The sequence below is a fragment of the Mustela lutreola genome, chromosome 1 (genome assembly GCF_030435805.1).
Source record: "Mustela lutreola isolate mMusLut2 chromosome 1, mMusLut2.pri, whole genome shotgun sequence".
NCBI classification, from domain to species: domain Eukaryota; kingdom Metazoa; phylum Chordata; class Mammalia; order Carnivora; family Mustelidae; genus Mustela; species Mustela lutreola.
Window position 1 is genome coordinate 230,321,040 of NC_081290.1, and position 21,626 is coordinate 230,342,665.

General features: G+C 52.7%; 1 protein-coding gene across 3 annotated transcripts in view; it reads right to left on the reverse strand.

Annotated features, from left to right (window-relative positions):
• SLCO2B1 (solute carrier organic anion transporter family member 2B1) overlaps positions 1–21,626 on the reverse strand; it is a 45,577-nt gene that overhangs the window by 12,259 nt on the left and 11,692 nt on the right. For 2 of the 3 annotated variants that reach the window (XM_059132425.1, XM_059132441.1), the window contains exons 2-8: positions 20,538–20,668; positions 19,353–19,490; positions 17,807–17,969; positions 14,802–15,041; positions 14,460–14,558; positions 12,186–12,376; positions 3,071–3,170 (exon numbers count right to left, since the gene is read on the reverse strand). In XM_059132425.1, the coding sequence (XP_058988408.1) occupies positions 3,071–3,170; positions 12,186–12,376; positions 14,460–14,558; positions 14,802–15,041; positions 17,807–17,969; positions 19,353–19,490; positions 20,538–20,668 (1,062 nt within the window). The remainder of the gene's footprint in view (positions 1–3,070; positions 3,171–12,185; positions 12,377–14,459; positions 14,559–14,801; positions 15,042–17,806; positions 17,970–19,352; positions 19,491–20,537; positions 20,669–21,626) is intronic. The other variant, XM_059132434.1, reaches the window with a different exon arrangement.

Consider the following 21,626-nt stretch of genomic DNA (forward strand, 5'->3'; position numbering starts at 1 on the left):
CTTGTCCTGTTCAGTTTAAACTGGTCTATTCCTTCCATGCTGTCTCATTTAATTCCACTGCGCCCAATTCTATCCCATTACATTTGACTCCTCTCCATTTAATTCTGTTCCACTTTTGAAACTCAGTTTTGTTCCCATCCTTTGAGTTAGACTGCACGCTACTCAATTGTGCCTCTTTCCATTCAATTCCGTCTAAAATTCGATGCCACAGAGTTCGAGCCCATGCCTCCTCTTCCATTCATCTCATTGCCTCCCACCTCATTCCATTTCTTCTGTTCTGCTTACTCATCTCACTTTCTCCCACTCAGTCCTTTTCATCCTGTCCTGCTCTAGCTCTTTCTAAGCCACCCCATACCTGAGGCTTTCCGCCCGTGTCCCCAGCATGGGACAGCAGCCCGCCCCTGATCTTCCATCCCTAGTTTCTCTTCTCCGCAGCACTCTACCTAATGTACCACATGTTTCACTCCCTTAGCCATTTTACGGTCACGCCACTGGAATATAAGCTTCATTCAGAGCAGGAATTTTTGTCTGCTCTATTCATTCCTGAATCTCCCGAGCCTGGGGCACAACAGGAGCTCAGGAAATATTTAGGGATAAATGAATGGAGATACAGGCCAACACGTGATCCAGTATTACGATGTTGGGGCAGAAGGAAGACCTCCAGAGAAGGTGAAAACCAAGCTGACTTGGTGCTGGGGGTGCTTCTCGAGGTAGGACCTGAAGAATGGACCTGAAGGAAAAGAAATTTCTAGGAGGGGCACGGCAAGAACAAAAACACATAGAGGGGCATAGAAGCGACAGGTCTGGCTTTGATGACCGCCTCAATCACCCGTTATCTCCTAACCTGGTGCCTCGTGTACAGGTTTCCTCTTTGCAAGTCCGCTAACCTGAAGGGCACGTGACCACGTGACATGGGGGAAGTCTTGAAAGGGCTTCAAGGGCAGCTCGGGTGACGGCCAAGAATGCTTTCTCTCCAGACACGTGCAATTCTCTCTCCACTGACGTCAGGAGAGAAGGGCATGTGTTTCTGCCCGCAGGAGGTGAGCTGGAAGTTAATGTGAGGTGTGGGGAGGGCAGGCGAGGAGAGGCCCTTCAAAGAAGAGACATCAGAGGAGCAAACCGCCTGGCATTTGGGACTGGAGGGGAATGATGGCGCCGGGGCTCCTCTGGGCCAAGTGGGAGGGTCTGTTCCTGCAGTGGCAAGACCAGGGTCTCTGTTGCTGGAGATCTCTGTCTGCCCTCACAGTGTGGCCAGAGCCCAGTCAGCTAGTTCTGTAGGCCCCTGGGCCAGGCCAGGAACCATTTCCTTAGCAGCCAACAAATAAAGGCAAACAGTCCGGGCAGGGTGGGTAGGAGTTGGGGCTGTGGAATTCCCCATCTTTTGTGTCCCAGCCCTGCCTCCCGTCCTGAGTCCCTTGCCCTACATACGACGCATTCAGCCAGTGCGCTTGACGTGGGAAGGTGTGACACATGGCCTTCACCCCACGTAGCTGCTCCAGCCAACCTCCCTCCTCAAGCGGCCTTGGAGAGCATCGGCCCAGACCAGATGGGTGCCCTCACCAGGTGGGGCCCAACTTCATCTAGAGCGGCCAGGTCAAGGCCAGAAGTCGCCAGGGCTTTCCTGACTCTTAGTGTAAAGGTCATTCCTCCTACTATACCCCATGCCACCCACATTCCTGTGCCTCTCTGGCAGCCAGAGGGCTCAATCTCGTTCCTTGCTTCTATCTCCCATCGCAAATACACTTTGTACATACCATCTATCTCTTCATCATCTTTTGCCTGTCCTTAGAACAGATGGAAAATTCCTGGAAGGCAGGGCTATGCCTTTCGCTCAGATAGGGATAATTTCTGGGGAACCCAGAGCCATGTCTGCTGGATAGCTGCTTCCCTTAGCTTAATGTCTCTTCCATCAAGTAAGCTAGGGCTTCTCTCCACTCAGAGACTGTGTCTCCCCCATCAGACAGGGGCCTTCTCTAACTCAGGGACTGTCTTTCGCCAAGAATTTAAGCCTTCTCCAGCTGAAGGGTCCTGGTTCCTCTTTCCTTTGGCTCCCCCATAGCCCCATGTACTCAAAGCCAAGCCTCAGGTCATCACTGATCCCTCTGGAACTCAGCAGAAAGGCCAGAAGCCAGGCTTGGGACCAACTACAGGGCCTATGGCTAGCCCCTGCCCTGGTCTCCTCTAGGCTCACAGAGAAGCTGAAACCACCAGAGACAATCTGCCCAGGACACCCACTCCAGGATCCAATTTCGGTGATTGGCCCCAGCTTCCCTCTGGGCAGAAGCCAAAGCTGTGATTAATAAACTCTCCCAAGGAGTAGCCTGCTAGGGACTTTCAGCAGCTGGGGAGTGATCTGAGGTTAGGGAGTCTAAGCCCCTCCTGCCTCTGGGCCCAGCCCCATGCGGTCCAGCCCCCCCACCCTTACCCCAGGGAAGCTGGAGAACTGGAGGCTGGATTACTGGTATCCCAAACAACATGTCGTAGGATACACTTCCAAGAATTGGGCCTGATTAATTTCCTGTTTCAAGAGTCCTCAGTGGGGGCAGGGGTGGGCGCTGAAGCAAAGCCTGTAGTCATCACCTTCCTAAACCATAGGCAGCTCAACTTACTGTCCTGGGACATGGTCAGCCTAATAGTAGGGCAGGGGTGATAATTGAAAAGATAATTATACCTTATATAAGTAGGGTTTTTTTTTTTTTTTTAATAGTATGCGAAAGGCTTTCCATTCATCACCCCATTTGAGTCTTGTAATAGTCCTTGAGGGAAGCAGAGCAAGGATTATTGGCCTTGAGGGTTTGGAGGGCTGAGAGGAGGGAGAGCCAGGCTTGCTGGGGGGAAGGAGAGGAATAACACTTGCGCTTGACCTAGGGGGACAAGGAAGATTTTGATAGATAGCAATAGAAACGAATGTTCCAGGCAGAAGGGTTCAACTAAGTCAAGACTTACAGAGTGTATGGTGCTCATGAGGGGTCTGTAGGTGTGAAAGAAAAATCAAGAAGGGCAGGAAGGGGCTGGGTCCTGGATGGCCCCACGTGCCTCTCTGGTCCCACTTCTCTATATCCTCCCTTACCTTTGATGAACTGGATCACTGTCAGGTCTGGTGCAATCTGGGTGAGGCTGTCCTGCTTCTCTTGGGACTCCGCCAGGCTCTCAGGGGGAGAATCTTCACCCTGGGAGGACACACAACCAAGGGCCATCAGCTGGATGCCAGACATTCTGCTCTGAGATGCCTGTGGGCTCGGGAAGCACTCTGGGAGAGAAGAGGGCATGAGCCAGTCACCTCATCAGAAGCAATAGGGGTCAACAGTGTTCCATGAGCTTCAGCCCTGAATGAGCATGGACGGATTGATGCCAACATGTGCTGAGGCGGGGAGAGAACTGGTCCCTGAATGCCATATAAGGACCTTTGCTTCACCTTGGCCGGGGAACTCCGAGAGAGGCTGAGGTTGAGGGTCCTGCTAATCCAGGAGGTGGGCATTCTGAGCAGAAGGGAAGTTGATTTTCAGAGAAAATCACTATGTTCCATATGCACATAGGTCTGAGTCAAACGTTGTTCAGTGTCTCTCCCCTTCTGGGCTCCCAGCTCTGCGAGAGCAGGGATTGTGCTTATCTTATTCTCTGTTGAAACCCTGGTGCCTAGCATACGGCCTGGGGTGGAATAGTGGGTATCTATTAAGTATCTATGAACAGAAAGAGTGGAAAAGACAGCTGCCATAGGCAAAGAGTGCGACCAGGCTCTAGGAAGAAAAAGATTGACAGGAGAGGCAATTGCGAGGCAAGTGAGCTCCTACACAGCTTCAGTTCTGAATGGAGCATGGGGTCCACACTGAGTACCCCAGGGGCCTGGCAGAATGGAGATTCCAGGTATCCCAGGTCACCGGTATGCAGGCTGGGGGCTCTGTCCTCATGCACACCTGCAAAGGAAGGAGACTTATGCTCCTCCCAGGAGCAAAGCAGCTGGGAGTTTCGGTAACTTGCTCAACATTGCACAGAACTATGATCTGAGCTCAAGCCTGCATGTGCCTAAAGCTCATGCCTTATCCCCCTCAGCACCCATGAGTCGGAAGCCCTGGTGCAAGACAGGCAGAACTGGGAGGCACCTTTGTGAACTAATGTGAAGGGGCCCAAGAGCCCACAGTCTAAGTCACTGTGTGAGGCACTGTGGGTCTGTTACTCATTTATACCTTGAAGCTACCAGCCCTGTGTGGCCACTGGGCACTGGAGATACAGCCAGTCCAGACTGAGATGTATCATGAGTATCAAACACAGGGGGCATTTCAAAGACTTAACATGGAAGAAAAAAATGGAAAATAACCCATCATTAATTTTTTAAACTGATGACATGCGGAAATGAGAATCAGAGATCTCCTTGCACCTTCCCGTGTCCTAGCCAAGCCATGGAGAGTGGTGCAGGAAGGCCACAGCACCTGAGGGAGGGGGTGCTGCGGTCAGGATACTGCCCCAGGAACAGAGGGAGGAGGGGCTGAGATAAACTAAGAACCTTCCAGTGTTCTTATCCAGTATGGATAGAGAGACGGGATGCCAGGCTTGGCTCCGCCCTTGGACGGGCAGAATCTGTGAGTTCCTTCCTTGCTTGGGGTTCCTTGTCCTCATGAAACAGTGAGGGTGACCGCAGCATCTGCATCTCCAGCCCCCTGTGGTCTAGGCAGCACTTTCACATCTGCCATGTCATCTGATTGCCACAACAGTCTGGTGAAGGGGTCCTTATAGCATCTATTTCGCAGAAGAGGAAACTGAGGCCCCAGAAGAGGATGAGTCACCCAGGGAGCCATGGCAGAGCAGATTATTGAAGGCAGGTCCTCCAGGATCACCATCTCACCCCTGGGTCATGCTGTGAAAAAGAGCATGGAGCAGGGGAGGGGCGGAACTTCAGGGGCTGGGGAGAGGGAGTGGTCAGGGAAGGCCTCTAGGAGAAGTGAGGTTTGGGATTTGGAAGGGAGGAAGGGAGAAGTTATTGGAAGCAAGGGCATAGGATAGCAGAAGTGAGGGGGTGGTGGTGGGGGGCGGTTGGGGGAAGGGCCTGTCTGTGCAGTGGTTTGTCAGAGTGGGTGATGGGGAAGCCATAGTGTCTGGGGCAGGAGGTGGTCAGTTTGGAGGTCCATGCTAATGGACTTGGGCTTTATCAGATGGGTGCTGGGCACTCCTGTCCTGGGTTCTTCACAAGTTTCTGCCTCTCTCCCCAGATCTGCTTTGAGGACTCCCGACCAAGCGCCAGCTCCGGAAACTAGAAGCCTTGTGGCTAGCTCAGAGCAGGGCTTGGAGTCAGACACATCACATCTGGCTGTGGTTTGCCCTGGTCAGCAGGCCTGTGTTGAGAGAGCCGATTAGAACTTCCCCTCCCTCAGGGCCATGTGCTGACAGCTGCAAGCTTGTGGGACCCAGGGAGCTGTGTGTGGTCCGGTATGTGCAAGGGCCCTGTATCTGCTGGGCCTCTAGGGCTCCAGGAGCTGTCCTTGGAGGAAGTTGGGTTTCTGGAAGGGTCTGAGCAGGCCTGTGACCCCAGCCCCACAGAGCCTCGCTGACCCTGGCGGGTGATATGGTATTCTCTGCCAGCCCTCAACTGTCATCGCACATGGCCACAGCAAGTGGCCACAGGGATGGGGTGATCTGCTAGCCTTCCCACCACCATGAGAGGGAGATCTTGTTTCTAGCAGAGCGCCTGGAGATCTGAGCTCTGTGGAGGATTGCGACACACTTTCTCCAGCTTTCTTGTTGAGATCTGTGCGACTGGCCATGCCTCCCTTGTCGCTTTGGCCACCAGCAAGCCCAGAACCAGATAAGGGGTTTGGTTTCATCAACCAAATTCATCATTGTGGTCCACGCTCCTATGTTTCCCCCTCTCTTGCTGATACCCCTTTTGCTGCTGTTTCTATTTTCCTGCTTCTTGGTCCTGACTTAGTGATTCAGCCCACATCCCTCCTGCTCTTCCCGGATCTGAATCCCAGCTCCGCCCTCCACTAGGCCTGGGGGGGGGAGGGTTAATCTCTGTAACTTGACCCTCAGGTGTAAAATGGGGGCTGTAGCCTAACCTACTTCACAGGTGGATTACAAAGATTAAATGAGATCATATATACAAAGAGTTTAAAACAATACACAGTCCAGAATAAACTATAGATGTCAGCTTAATTTCCCACTTTTACTAGTTTGGTACTTGAGTTTGGTGTGAGCTGTAAGAGTATTAGAAAAAAGGTCATTTTTCCATTGTTTTTGCTCTTAAGAGCTGGCTCGATCAGAGAAAGATATTAAGAATAAGCACTCCCACTGGTCAGGTACTGAATAATCCACTTTCCACTTTGCTGGTTTCATTCTTTAAAAATTCCAAGGTGTAGGGCACCTGGGTGGCTCAGTTGGTTAAGCAACTGCCTTCAGCTGGAATTGTGATCCCGAAGTCCCAGGATTGAGCCCCACATCAGTCTCCCGGCTCCATGGTGAGTCTGCTTCTCCCTCTGACCTTCTCCCTTTTCATGCTTTCTCTCTCTCTCTCTCAAATAAATAAATAAAACCTTTAAAAAAAAAAAATCCCAAGGTGTGGATATTAGTGTTGTAACCATTTTACAGATTTCAAAGTTCTAGGTGCGGAGGCGGGATTCATAACCAGGCTGGTCTCATACAGACACAGCGCGTCTGGCTCCTGCTGGGGGCCTTCCTGTCACCGGTGCAGGTGTCTCAGGCACCGAGAACCCCAGCCTCCCAGGCCAGATCAGCTACTGATCAGCTCTCTCCGTGAGCCTCAGTCTCCTCCTCTGTCAAACGGGGGTATTGGACTTGATCAGTGTTTTTAAAATGGGGTTTTGGCAGCAAAACCCTTTCTCCAATTGAACCTCACTCAAAAGACTGATAAAAAAAAAAACACATAAAACTAGAATCTGTCTGATTGGGGTGTGTGTGTGTGTGTGTGTGTGTGTACACGTGCTTGTGTGCAGAGGGGGTGGAAGACCTTTAGTCCTATTGGGGGACACTCTCTTCAATCTCCCTACAGTGGCACCCTTGGAGTTCTGTGGGTACAGTTTAAAACCACTGAAGCAGATCGCCCCCAAAAGCCTTCTAGTCCCAGTGTTTGAGGAAGCTCTGATCTACACCAAGCCGTGAGTAGGGGTGAGGTTCACCGTAGCCCTGTGGGGCCAGACTTGGCTTGGTACAGACTGGTACATGGGGAGGTGGTGCTGGCCAAGCTCTGGGCACAACCTTGACCCTCTCTGGACCTGAATCCCTCCATCTGTAAGACAGAGTTGGGGTTGAACTGGATGATCTCTCGAGACATTTTACCTTAGAGCCCTGAGGAGGGGTAAAGGTGGAATCACAAGGCCTGGGTTGCTAGGGATGAGGAAGGACGCATGTGGGCTCCTGGGTTGGTTGGGAGGGGTCTAGAGGCAGTGCCTGCAAGGGAGAGGTACCAGGCACAAGGGAGACCCAAGTCACCTTGGACCTCTCAGGGGCTGCAAAGGAGCACGAAGTCCAAGGGTAACAGAAGCCTCCCAGCTGGCCCTAAGTCTTGGGTTTTAAGGGCCACTGCCATTGCCCACTCGTGCACCCATCCTTGACCATTCTCCCAAAGAAGCACATCAGGTCAATGATTAGGAGAAAACAGATTTCATGGACTCCTAGACTCATGGGCCAAAACTGTAGCCATATAGAAACATGAATTTTGGGAGTCAAAGACCATTTGAGGCATAGAATCATAAAACAGAACTACTTGAGAATCTTTGCTAGAAACATAGAACTTTAAACTGTATAATATTAGAATCACAGACTCTGGGAGACAGCCTAGAATAACAGACACAGAGACTCCTGGGAAATAGGAACTGAGAGAAGATGACAGAGACCAGTTGTGCTCAGAGGCCAGGCAGGGACAGGGGCTCTCGATGGATGAGACCTTTCTTAGCCCCTGGTCCAGCACCAGGGGCAGGCATTCAGCGGGACCTGAGGCTATGGAGGCCACAGGAGGGTTGCTGCCTGAATGGTGTCCTACAACCATAAGGACAGATGGGGCCAGGTGACCTGCTAGGGAGCCCCTAAGAGGCCATCTCTACTCCATAGGCCCTACAGAGCCATGTGCCTCAAGTCCTATAGAACCTTAGAAATTGGCTGATTATGGAGAGGGAGACTGAGGCTTAGAGAGGACTAACATCTGCCATGGTTCACTCCTAGAAGGGTGTCTCCTGGCCATGATGAGATCAAAGATTTGTGGGCAGAACCAAAGACAGGAAAGCAGAGCTCCTCCCCTCCATGTCCTGTATGGCCTCTCCCATCTACCATCTCCTAATCTTCTCTGTGGAGACTTTTCATGCTCCTCTCCCTGCAGGCAGAGAACTCTAAGCACTGGCCATGGGAGAAGCATGAGCTGTCCATCAGTCATCCCTCTGTCCGTCTGCATCTGGCCTTCCTTCGTTACCTGAGAGCTTCTTGGGGGCAGAGGCTGAGGAGTGCACCCTTTTCTCCCACAGTGGAGGGGCTCATGTACTGCTCCATTTAGAGAACACATCATTGAACCTGTCAGAGCTCGTAGACCCTGTTCAATCTGCCCATTGTACAGATGAGGAGACTAAGGTCAAGACCTCCACTGGGTCACAAAACCCTGATATTACATGCCACCATTAAAAACTGCATTTACGTGTAAGAGGCTATTTAGGGAAACTCTGAGCCTGGGAGAAGATACCCGAAGGGATTTCAGAAAGAATCTCCCCTTCACTTTCCTCTGCTCCCCACCACCTGTGCCTCTTCCCACTCTCTACAGAAGATACATCCCCCCATGTCTGTGAACCTGGACCTTCTGGCTGCCAATTCTGCCTCACTGGGCCCTTCCTCCCTGTCCATCTACCTCTCCTTCAGTGGCCTGAGTGGGCAGGGGCCGCCCTTGTCGCTGTAAACAGAGCTGGCCCAGGCAGAGCCTCCTTGAGGCGGGTGGGGGCGCGGGGAAGGGGGGAGAGAACAGTTCCTCCCACATCAATATTTATTGCCTGCGAGCTGCTGCAAGCAGATCTTCATGTTCTCAGCCTTCGGTTCTTTTTTAAGAACCTCTCACCCCCTTCCTTCCTCACTCCCCATCCCCCATGTGCTGACAGAATGAATCCAGACAGCCAGACAGGTTCACAGCCGGGGAAGCAGGGCTTCCAATCATCACAGAGATGCTGCTCTTCAAATCCAGATGTCTGCCCCACAGCAGCTTGGACGCAAGAAACTGTGCATTCTTAGACTTTTAGGCACACAGACTACAGCTCCCCAGAATTGGTCCTTGGCATATTATTATATTATGGGGCTGCACAGAATGGGGAAGCGTCTTGTTCAAGGTCACCCATCGGACACATCACCAAGCCCAGCCACGCCTCCCACTGGCTTCTTCACCTAGTCCACCCCCTGGCTCAAGCAGCTGTCCTCTGTTCAGATGTGAGGCTCAACCTGGACATTGCCCATAACCAGAAACTCCTCACTTCCTCTGTGACCACCCCTACTTCTAAGAACTGTTGCCCCAAGTTCTAGGAATTCTTACCTCATTCAATTTCTGGCCTGAGCTAGGCAGAACCAGGAAGGGCCATCTGTGGTTTCAAGTTGCCTTCTTCCCCTGAAATTGGTCGCTCTGCAAGGCCTGCCTCCCCCTACCTCTGAGCCCAGCACCAGCCCAGGCTTGCACTGTCCTGGGATGTCCCCTAGCAGAGCAGCACCCGGGCCCTAGCAGTGTCCCTCCTGGGTGGCTCCTGGACTTCTCCCTTTGTCTCCCCCCACTGCTGGTGCACTGCTTCCCACCTGAACCATAGCCAGAGTGGCTTCACCAGTTTCCCTGCCCTCCCTGCTCCCCACACATGTCCTCTGTCCCTTCCTCTACTTAGACCCTATGACAGAGCCATGGAACCCCCATTTACCCTCCTTCCAGGGCGACCAGCTGTTCTTGAAGCCGGCAGGCAAGCCCTTTCCTCTTCTGACCTCTATTGGCTGTTCTAACATCAATTTTCACTGGTCTCCTATATATAAAACTTCTGCTCCAGCAGGGGGTGGGGGATGGGTAGTGAGGTTCACAGAGCAGCCACGTTTGGGGTTGGACAGACTTGAGCTCAAATTCTAGTTTTTCTAGATGAACACATTATCAGTTCTCTCCCCTAGGCCCAGACTTTTATGCCCTAAGGAGGAGGGAGGGCCTCTCTCCCATCACAGCCAGCATATTCAAATGCACCAACATGCCTCATTAAATAGAATTATTCTTGCTGCAAAATATTCGACAGGCTTTTTACAAATCATCCCCTTGAAACTAGAATTACTTAGCAACAAATAATTTATGATCGTGATTTCTCAACAATTACTTCGCTGTGAAATAATAAGAAATATATATTTATGCAAATGTATATATTCCTGACACAGAGCTCATAAAACTCTTGTAAATAAGAGTGCTTAGGAAAATCTTCTAATATTTAGTCTTTGACCCCAGTTCCTGACATAGAGCTCCGAAGATCTGTGTAATTCCCTGTGTGCTAGGAAATGACAACAAACTCTTAAATCCCTTGCAATTTCCTGGGTGAGAGGAATATCCTTTGTTCTAATGAGATGACTCTCGGTGGGATCTTGGAAGGGAAATGGTCACCAGAAAGAAGACGCTCCCCTGCTCCACCCCCAATTCTCTAGAGGGGAAGAAGGGCTGGGAATGGAATTAAGGATTGAGCATGTCTATGTGGAGAAAGCCCCCCCCCCCAAATCCTAATAGTTATAGGGTTCAGTGAGCTTCAAGGTTGGTAAACACATCCATATGGCAGGACGGTGACATATCCCAACCCTACAGGGACAAAAGCTCCGGCATTTGGGACCTTCCCAGGCCCCTCCTTATGTGTTTCCTCATCTGGCTATTAATCAATACCCTTAATCAGATCCCTTACTATATAATTAGCAGGTAAACATGAAGTAAGTGTTTTCCTGAGTTCTATGAGCTGTTCTAGCAAAGAATGGAATCCAAGAAAGGGTGGCAAATCAGGAACCCCTGATTTGTATCCAAGTAGGACAAAAATTGTGGGTAACCTGGGGACGGGCCTACTACCCGCAGCTAAAGTGGGACTGAGCCCTAACTGTGCCATCAGAAGCTATCTCCGGGTAAACAGTGTCAGAGTTGAGGGAAACTGTAGGACACCTAGTGGGTGACATACATTCTCGGCCGGCCTGAGAATCACCCCACACACATGGTCACAGAAGTGTTGTATGTGGGTCCTCAGGAAAAGAGAAAATCGAACGTGCAAAATTTCAGAATGTAATGAGATGTGTGTGAATGCTAAAGAAAATTCGATAAAGTCAACACTAATGATGCATTGAACTTCTATAAACCCTTCCTATTTTGTCATTTTGTTGTGTACTTTGGAGCCAATTGATTGTTTTAAAGGGCTCTGGAAAATTGGAGGGACCTACCCCCAATCTTCTCTCCTGCCCAGGAGATCTCTGAGGAAAGACCACCTGCCCCTCAGTCGAGCAGGGGGTTTTAGCAAGAGATCCTCAAGCACCTCATAGCTTGTTACTTATCCATCAATCTTAGTCCCCTCTAGGCTGTGCCTATTTTAAGAGTAGAGGCCACATGCTGAGCTCCGGTGCCGGCCTGACACCTGGCCCAGAAGATGCACTTCACACACATTTGTTCCCCTCCCTGCTTCTGAAAGGCTGGATTCTTTTCTAAAAGCTGAACCCTTTGTGCACCCTATGGCCACACCTAGAATTCCCCCTTTCCCCTCTCTAGGCTTCCACCGTCCGTCTGTCAAAGCCCAGTTCAAGTCCTGCCCCTTCAGAGAAGTCTTCTCAGACCCCCTACCCATTCTCCACCACCTCCTCCTCCTCAATATTGCTCCAGCGTGGCACGTGTAGAACTCACAGAAAGCGTGAAGTGATGAGCAGAGAGATAGCGTGTTGGTGAGATGGGGGCATGGGCTCAGACAGGCTAGGGTTCTCCCCGCAGTGCTGCCCTCGCTGGCCATGTGATCTTGGCTAGGTCCTTTCCCCTGGCCCCTGATCTCCTCAGCTGTGAAAGGGACAGGACATATTCCCTGTGTGAGGCTGTCGGGGGACGCGACGGAGCCTGGACGGAAAGGCTTTGTAAACTGCTGAGTGCAATGCCCAGGAAGGATGAAGTCTAAGGTTCCAAGGGAGGACTGGTCAGTGGGGGCCGGAGCCTGGACTAGGGTGGATTTGTGGAGGAGACTTACTTTGCTGACAGATGAGGCTGTGGCTTCCAAGACCCTTCGCCGAAAGCGGAGCTCGTGCTTCTCCCTGGGCATCTCTCTAGGGAAGAAGAAGTAGGGCACCGCGGCCAGAGCCACTGCCCCCGCAGAGACGAGGAAGCCCAGCCACCAGGCACCCACCCATCGGGGGTCCTTTGAAGTTAGGCTAATACCACCTGGAAGAGAAGACCAAGGTGATGTTAGGGTCAGGATGGGCTGTCCGTCTTGGCCACCATCCTGGGACTGGCCTTTGAGGCCTGAGGTGGCCTGGGTCGGGAGTCAGGAGACCTGGACTCCAGCTATGGTTTTGCCAGTTACATCCCATGTGACGTTGGGCAAGGCCTTGATCCTTCCTGGACTCAGCTTTTCAATGACTAGCGGTCATGATAGCGGTCAAGGCTATGGACTTTGGAAATGCACTGCTGAGTCTGAATTCCATTACTAACATATACTTGGGCAAATTGTTTAACCTCTTTGTGCCTCGGGGTCTTCCTCTGTAAAATACAGACAGAAGTAGTACCTACATCACAGGGTTGTTGTGAGAATCATAGAAATCAATACAGGTAAAGCATATAGAATGTGCTGTACAGATGTCTGTTCTTCTTCCTCCTTTTACTGTTACTGTTATGAGGGTTATTATCATTAAATCAATCATTAGAACCCTTCTTGTGCTTCTCAGACCTGCATCATTAAAAGTTTATCAAAAACACCTCAGACCACCTTAAAACTACCATGGGGTGGAGTGGGAAGGTGACCAAAGAGTCTTCCCTTTAACAAGTTCCCAGGTATAATTAGGACTTGATTATTCCAGATGTGCCTTCTGGCTAGAGGCCCGCTTCTCCCATCCAAGCCCTTACCTCGAGGCTGAGTCGAGGCTGAGTCGGATACCTCCTGCTTCAATTGCCACAGCATCCACAAACACTTTCTAACCACACCAATGCATAAACACAGCAAGCCCAGGAGTAGGGCTGGTGTCCAGGTGCTTGGGCCTGAGCGCTCCTGGCCAGGGGCCAGAGTACACAGTTGGCACTCAGCAAATGTATCTGTAAAGCTGGGGCTGAAGCTGGCTTTTGTACTAATTCCCTCCTCCGGCTATTATTCCCCCTGCTTCTGTGCCAGCCTGGTGAGTGCGAGCACAGGCATCTCCCCGACTCCCCCGCTTCTCACACACTCATCTGTGCCTGTAACACACCTGATCGCCCACCCCATGAAATCCCCCATAGAGAAAGGGTAGGAAGATCAATCTACAAGAACACAACAGGCCCGTGGAGGAGCCACATCTGCCAGGATGATGTCAACAGAGCCCAAAAACATACCGCCTTCCCTGAAGCAGGGGCGTGTCCAGGAAACCTGAGGAAAGCCAACCAGAGCTGGCACTGGGGGGCTGGGCCCCTGCTTTCTAGAAGGAAGGAAGGTGGGGTGGGGCTATACCTAGTGAGTCTTGTTCAGAACTGCCTAGGAGGCAGCCTGGTGCAAAAGCCAGAGAAGAAGCAGAATCGGCATGTTCATCCATTCGCACGTGTGTCCCCTGAGGTTCCTAGGGCTTGCTGGAAATCTCCAGGAGAGAGGGATCCTTGCCTTGTTCCTACAGAGCATCAGAGCTCAGGGACCCTTACCACTCCTCACTCCCGGCTGCCTTCAGATCAAGCTTTGGTCCCACTTCTTGGCCCACCCCTACTACTGCCCAGATCAAAGACTATGGTTCCCTGAGCGGAGCCCTTGGCACAGGTTCCCAGACTCTGAGATGGTCAGAAGTAGAAGGGTCCTGAGAGGTCACCCAGTACATTTCCCATCTGAGGTTGGCCCAAGCTCACCGAATTCTGCTCCAAAAATTCTCTCCTGCAAGCTTCTCTATTTGACCTGGGTCTTGTTGCCCCTAAAGATGGGAGCTCCCTACAGGCCAAGAACATATGTGGTCCTGTGTGCCCTGCAGCATATCCGAAAGCAGGCTGGGGTCAGGGGGAGCTCAGGGACAGGACTGGGCAAAGAGTCATCCTAATAGCAGTGATAAGACAACTGCCTGTCTGGTGGCGGTCTGCCATTTCTCTTCATCTCTCACTGGATTCTGATTGCAGCTTGGGGAGGTGGGCAGGACAGAGTGTCTCAAAGATGAAGTTGAGAGTTTAAGAGGCCAAGGTCAGGGGGATGGCTAGGATTTGAATGTGACCTCTCTGGCTCAGTGTCTCCTATGAGGCCAGCGGACAGTGAGCTAGCAGCAGTGTGCCTCCCAGGGATGGCTGTGTGCTCTTTGAGGCTCACCTTCTGGCATCCTGTCTATGTCCACATAAAGGCGCAGCATGAGACCGCCCAGCCCATAGGCCATGCCCGGCCCCATCATGGTTACTGCAAACAGGATCCCTGCAACACAAAGCCTGAGTTAGGCTCCCTGGCCCTGGCTTCCCTCTACAGATCATTGCCTGCCCCGTCTCCAGCTGGCAAGAGTGGCCCAACTTCCCCTGAGCAGGCCCAGAAAACTCCAGGGCTTCTCCAGACCTTTCCTGGCCACATGCGGCAGAGGTTGGGAACTCACGCCCAGCCCCTACCTGGTCCTCTCACCCTCTGACCTCTGAGCCTGGCCTTCCCTCCGAGCCCAGTTCTCACCAACGTAGAGAGGCGAATTGCTGTTGTGGGCAAAGTCATCGATGTAGGAGATGCCGAAGGGCTGAATGGGCACCGCGCCCACGCCGAGCAGGGTCTGGGCCGCGAACATTATCCCCACCACAGCCAGGTGCTGGGTTTCCGTGTAGCTTGAGCAGCTGCTGTTGGAGGGGTCTGGGGTGGGGGCTGGGACCGAGGTTGTGGGCTGGCACAGAGAAGCCTCAAAATCCTGTGGCATGTCCACTATGAGATGATAAAAAATATTATGACGAGAGCTGAGACTCTTAACACAGCATGCACTGGACACAAAACACCATTTTAGGTGCTGTGTACATCAACCATGTTCCTCCCTTCCCCCAGCAACTCTAGGGGATTTGCTCCCTTCCCCCAGCAACTCTGTGCAATGGGCATAACATAACCCAATGTTGTGCCCATTGCACAGAGGAGGAAACTGATACTCAGGCAGCAACTAGCAAAGGCAGAGGCATGGTTGGAACCCAGGCAGCTTGGCTTCGAGCCCTTGCTCCTAATGTACCCTATGCCACTTTTCTGAGCAGAGGTATGTGGAGGTGCTGTGGCAACTGTGGTTCTCAGGTGGGGTGGGCTGTCAAAAGAGACTGAGGTTGAACGGGGCCAAAAAGGACAAACAAGATTTTCCAGAAAGAGAAGGTGGGAGGGGTGCTCCAGGGAGCGATCAGAGCACATGCAAACCCAGGGGCTTGAGGAGTTCAGCAGGACAGACTCACAGAGCCTGAGGGACAAGTTCAGGGCTAAAGGCAGAGCCAGGCCAGGGAGGGAAGCTGGACTGAAGAAGGCTCTAGGGCCCTTGGCCTTCATTTTGGGTGGGCTCGGGTCAGCTCAGGACACAGACACAGAGTTCAGTGAAGGGGAATTTCTTAATTTAGTACCAGACAGTTTCTCCCTGTAGCTCACCAATATTTGGTGAGCAAACTTAAAGAGACCCTCATGCTATTATTATCCCAACTGTGGGTATAGATGCGGCCTTCTCTCTGTGGCCAATCCAGCCTTTTCTGGGAGCCGGGACACTCAGAAAAGCCACGTGAACCAGGGTCAAGGTCCTGGACCTTCAGCTGAGGTTGTGTGAGTTGAAACCTGGGAGACCTTGACAGAGGTCCTCAGCCCATCTGGGCCTCAGTTTCCTCACCTCTCAAGAGTCTCCTAGAATAGAACTTCTACAGAAATTCAGAATTCAGAAGCAGAATAATTTTATGGTTTGGAGCAGGGTTCTGGGACCAAGCTACCTGGACACATCATGGCCCCATGAGCTGTGGACCTTGAGGAGATCCCCCTCTCTCCAAACATCCATCTCCCCATCCATAAAATACGATGCTGCCAACACCTGCTTTCGGCTGTAAACATGGCATGTGTGTACTGCCCACGCACAGAGCCTACTAGACGTGACAGACAATGATTGTGATAGGGCTCTGTATTCTTTTCGCTCCCCTGTGATGCCAGGGCCTCGCAGGGGGCCTAGTAGAGAAGAATTAGCAATAAAGAGACTAATTCATGCTGGATGAAGAAGGGGTGAACAGAAGAGTTGGGGATGCCAAAGCTGGCTATGTGCCTAGAAGTCACCAAGCCTAGTATACTCATCCGAGACAGGCCCAGGCAGGAGAATGGCTGCCCTCAGGCTTTCCTGGGGCACCCATGGCAGAGGGCTCTTGTGTGGCAGAAAGGAGGAGGAAGAACATGTATGACCCTCACAGAAAAAGCTCTGTTGAAGAGAAAACTCTAGAACCAGAACCAGAAACTCTAGCCCAGCATTCCAGTCAGGCCTTTTGACAGCTCTCCACTCGGGGCCTCGATAAGCCCCCTGAGCTGCTCGCCCACACTCTACTTTCCCACTTCCTGGCTGTTGCCCCTGTGGCTCCTGGCACTTGAAACATCCACCTTCTCCTTAACCCCCACCCGACTCGGGGCTCTGCTGGTTCCCTCTGGCTGACGCCCAACGAGCTGGAGTCTCTACCCTGCAGAAAAGCTGCCTGGGCCTCTAACCAGTGCCTCCCTGGGAGCTTCTCGGGGCTGGTCATGCTGCTCCCTCTTTCTGCCCTGGGTCCTGGCACAGAGTGGGAGTGCTGGGGTGTGAGCGAGGGCGGCAATGCTGACAGTCCTCTTCCCCTGGGAAGGTTTCCATGCCAGGCTGGTCCCAGTGCTTCCTTTCTCACACAAATGACTCACTGCAAAGGTTTTGCTCACCTCTGTCTCCTCTCCCAGGCTGGAAGCTCCCTGGAGGCAAGACTGAGCTCTCTGAGAGGGTCTGACACTAAGTAGGCTATACTAAGGGTTGTTGGGTAGAACACTGGATGGATAGATGGATGGATGGATGGATGGTGGATAGATGGATAGATGGACAGGTGGATGGATGGGTGACAGAGGGGTGGGTAGCTGGATGGGTGGATAGAATATTGAAGGAATGAAGCTCAGGCTGCTTGGGTTATTCTCTAAGGGACAGGCATCTGCCTATGCAATAGGCCTTCACCAACATCTCACTAGGCCTCACAACTCCTGTCTAAAATTCTTTCATTTTTTAATTGGTTCATGCACTCATTCATTCTTTCATTAATGTCATGGCTTCTTGTGAGGATTAAAGCACTAATACACATAGAGTACTTAAAAGAGGCTGGCACACCATAAGGGGTACATGGTGCTATTATTATCATTCCACAAACATTTCCTGAGGACCTACTCCATGCCAGGCCCTCATGTAGGCTGAGTTGTAAATTCCCCCCACCTCAAAAATACAGTGACACCCAAGCAGGCCCTCACCAAGGGAGGCCCAGAGGGTTATACCCCACTTCCCCCAGAACAACCCCACTCCCCAGGACTGCCAGAAGGACCCACCCATGCTGGGACCAAGGGAGCGGGGAGGACCCACGGGTGCCCTGGGGAGCCGGGCCCATCCTGACCCGGGGGCCTGGGGAAAGGCCATGGTAGGGGGTAAGGCGGCTCCTGGCATCCGTCTCCAGCCCAGCCCTTCCTGCTCTTACCGGAGCTAATATGGTCGTAGCGGTATGGCTCGGAGATGAAGTGTGGGAGGCTCATGAGCAGGCCTGCCAGGGCCACAAGGACAGCCCCACAGCCGATCAGTCGGGGCCGGTGTACCCGGCTGCCAAAGTAGCTCACAAACACAATCAGGGCCGTGTTCCCCACCTGCCAAGGGATGAGGGGACCCATTCAAGCAGAGCAGAGTCACCAGAGGCCAGCACTACCCCGGCTTCTCTTGCCAGCCTGGTGCTCCCCTCAGTCTAAAGGACTAGCTGATAGAGTGAGAATCATCCGGGCCCCTCTAAACACAGAATCTGGGTCCTCTGTGGAGGTGGAGGGGGCCCCACAGCCCCCATTAGGGGGAGAGAAAGGAGGGCAGAGTGCACAAGGCTAGCAGTTCCATTTCATTCTGGAAAGCGTGTTGGACCCCACGTTAGAACATGGAAGAGTCAACGGAAGGGTTTTTAAGTGTCTGAGATATGGGGGAGACAAAATCTCAAGCCAGAGAACTAAGGCTTTGGAATTTTAAGGCTTAGAATAAAAAACTGAGGCTGTGGGCACTGGAGGGGATTGGAGAGCTCGCAGGGAAGGGACAGTCTTTGCAGCCAGAAGCTGGGGTCCGCTGCCTACCCCATTGCTTCTGGGCCGTTATACTCACCCTGAGCCCCAGGTTCCTTGCTGCTGGAGGGGGCCAGGAACCACAAGAGAGCTGGTAGGAGGACCAACCCTGAGAAGGATAACCACTCTCCATTTTATAGGTGGCACACTGAGGCTCAGAGGTGGGGAGTGACTTCCCCAGGTCCCAGAGCTCGGTAATGACATTTCCTTCCCACCTCTGAGATCTGGAGGTGGAGTCTGAGGACTATCCAGGGCTGCTGTGTCGTTGGCAGGCCAGGGGGAGAGAACTGACTTGAAATCTCCAGACAGTGGCCTCCTCTGAGGTGGAGAACATCTGGGGGTGGGGGTGCTGGGGCACAGCTGGACCTTGATCTCTAAATTCCCCCAAAGCAGCTTGTCCAGTCTTCCCTGCTTGGCTGCGGGCCCCAGACTTAGAGTTCTCCAGGTGACTCTGAGGGGACATGTGTGTCATGCTATCGCTCCCTTCCCCAGCCACCCACTGGTTCCAAATTTCTGCCTTCAATCTCATTTAAATCTATCACACTACTATTGAAGTGACTTCCTCTGACTCCTTCACGGGACAGGCAATAGCCAGGTAAAGGAGCCAAAGGGAGAGTGGGCAGTATGGGAATTCTGCTTACCTCTACAATACCCCCCACCTCAACCTCTAGAGTGTCCCCAAGGGCAGGGCCGCCCTTGCTGTGATGTTACAAGGAGGCAGAGGTTGGTTTCTCTACCAGGACATGACGAAAGAGCTGGAGATTTGGGGAAGGAGATTTGGAGATTTGGTGAAGGAGCTGTGGTGAGGTTGCCTGTGGACACCGGGATGGAAAGGGTTTCTGTCAGGCTAGTGAGAGAGGGGGTGAGGAGGTGGGGGCAAGAGTCTCCCTCAATCCTTCTCCCTCCTAGTGGCTGCACCAGGGCCGGTACCTCGTTGAAGGCAGCCAGCAGCCCTGAGGTCTGACTGGAGAGGCCAAAGCGCTTCTCCACAGTGGAGATGGAGCTCTTGAGGTAGCCGGAGATCATGAGCTGGGCCAGCTGCAGCAGGCTGTGGCACAGGACGAAGAACTGCCAGGGGAGCCATGGTGGGAACAGCCGGGGGTGGGTGGTGGGCAGGGAGATAGGTGGGGATTCAGTCAGAGCGGGTGGTCATTGGGAGACAGAGATGGAGTTGGGGAAAGGGAGGAGCAAGGAATAGAGATGGGGAAACAGAATCAGAGGAGACAGACACACAGGAGAGAGAAAAAGAAAGAGTTACTAGAGTGGCCATTGGCTTCTCACACAGGCCTAAAAACTACACAAACTGTCCTGGGTACATTCAGGGGTCTTGGAGCCACCTGAGACCCACATGACCGAGAGTAGGGTCTTTCTGGGGCCACTCTGACCCTCACAGCTCCCCTGGGCTGGACTGCACCTTCCTCCCTGTTCCACCACCCTGTCCCTTTCTCCAGGAAGCTCTTCCAGATCCTTCTCCACCCCAGCCCACCCACTCCTCCCCGACAGTTCCCTTGGGAGATGACTTTCATACCCTGAATCCTCAAGCCACCCACCCCACCTAGCCCCACCCCAAACATCCGGGCCTCCCTTCTGATGAGCTGGCAGAATTCCCAGGAGAAGAAAAACTAACTTCAAAGAAGGGTGTTTATGCCAGAGCTTAAAAATGTTCGCTCTGTTCTTCTGACTTGGTTTCCTCTTGTATACAACAAGGACCATGTCCCTACCCCTCAGGGCTACCGTGAGAATCAAACAAGACAGGTCCTGGCACCCAGAGGATGCCTGGAGGTTTAGGGCTGCCTCTGGAGGAGCCAGAGCTCCCCCAAATTCATACAGATTCAGGATCCCTGGGGTCCTTCTCTTTCTCTCTAGGACAATGGGGGACGGGGAGCATGGCCCCCCCACTGCCCACAGAGTAACCCTTCTTTCTTCTCTGGAAGGAGGGAATGTGTGCCCCAAACCCAACTAAATGCTTTCGTAGGTTATCTCTTGGATTCTCGTGGCCACCCATCCTACAGATGAGGAAACCGAGGCTCAGAGAAAAGCAGCAGCTTGCTTAGAGTTACATAGCCTTCCCTATAGGTCTGGACAGCCCTATTCCCAGCAGGCCCTGAGTGATACCTTGATGCTGTAGAATATGCTTCGCCTCAAGTCCTGAGGGTTTGGGCTGGCTTTACCTCCAGGTGTGTCTTCTGAACCCATCATGGCCTTGGCATCCTTGCCTGCAATCTGGGGCTCCTCACCCACTGGCCCTGTGAGACAGACATCCAGGAGGTGAGAGTGGTGATGGAATCCCAGAGAATGGTCGTGCCCCAGGTCACCCACGGTGCTCCAGGGGTTGGTGGCAATCTGAAAGTCTGAACACCCCCAGCCTTCCTGAGGCCCAGTGATGGGAGGGCCCTTCCTAAGGGCTCTGTGTGCCAATGCTAGCCAGATCCCAGCTGGGACCTCCTGTCTCACACCGTCATTCCATTCCCAGTATTAACCTTCCTTCTAGGGAGAAGCTGCCGGCCACACTCCATACGCTTCAAGCAGGGACTCCGGCAGTACGGATGAGCGGCCTTAGCCCCTCTTGGACCTGTAGCTGCGAGACATTCAGTGCCTGGAGGCTGAGTCTGGCTGTGGGTCTGTCTGGCTCAGGGTAGGATCTCAGATTTAGGGTCAGTGCAGGGTCAAGACTTGTTCTACAGCCAGGGCATAAAGAATTTTCCTGGGAGTCGTTCAGAACAGATAGCAATGCCCCCACAGGGGACTACCCCTTGTGTAATCCCAGAGCTACCTATCAAACCATGTTGCTGGTTGGCGCAGAAAGGATCCTCAGAGACATCCCACTTAACCACCTCCCTCACCCTGGACAAACTGAGTTCCCCAAGTGTGGCGATGACTCAGGAGGCAGAACTGTGGTTAGAACCTGGATCCTGGGCCCCGTTAGGCTTGTCTGGGTTCCTCCATGGAAACCATGCCTGTATCCCACTCACCGCAGGGAGAGGAAAGCTGAACCCCTTCAGGGGCATCTCCTAGGGTCTTCTGATGTTTCATCTCAGTGAGCTCTCAGTGAGGAGCTCCTAAGTCTGGCCTTGGGAGACTCCACCCTTCCACTTACATGGAAAACGACCCCTTAGGCCTTCCTCCCCTCCTGGGGCCCTGGCTTCCCGCGGAAACCTCCCCCATTGTTTCACACACTTCTTAACCTGGCAGGAGTTTCCCTTC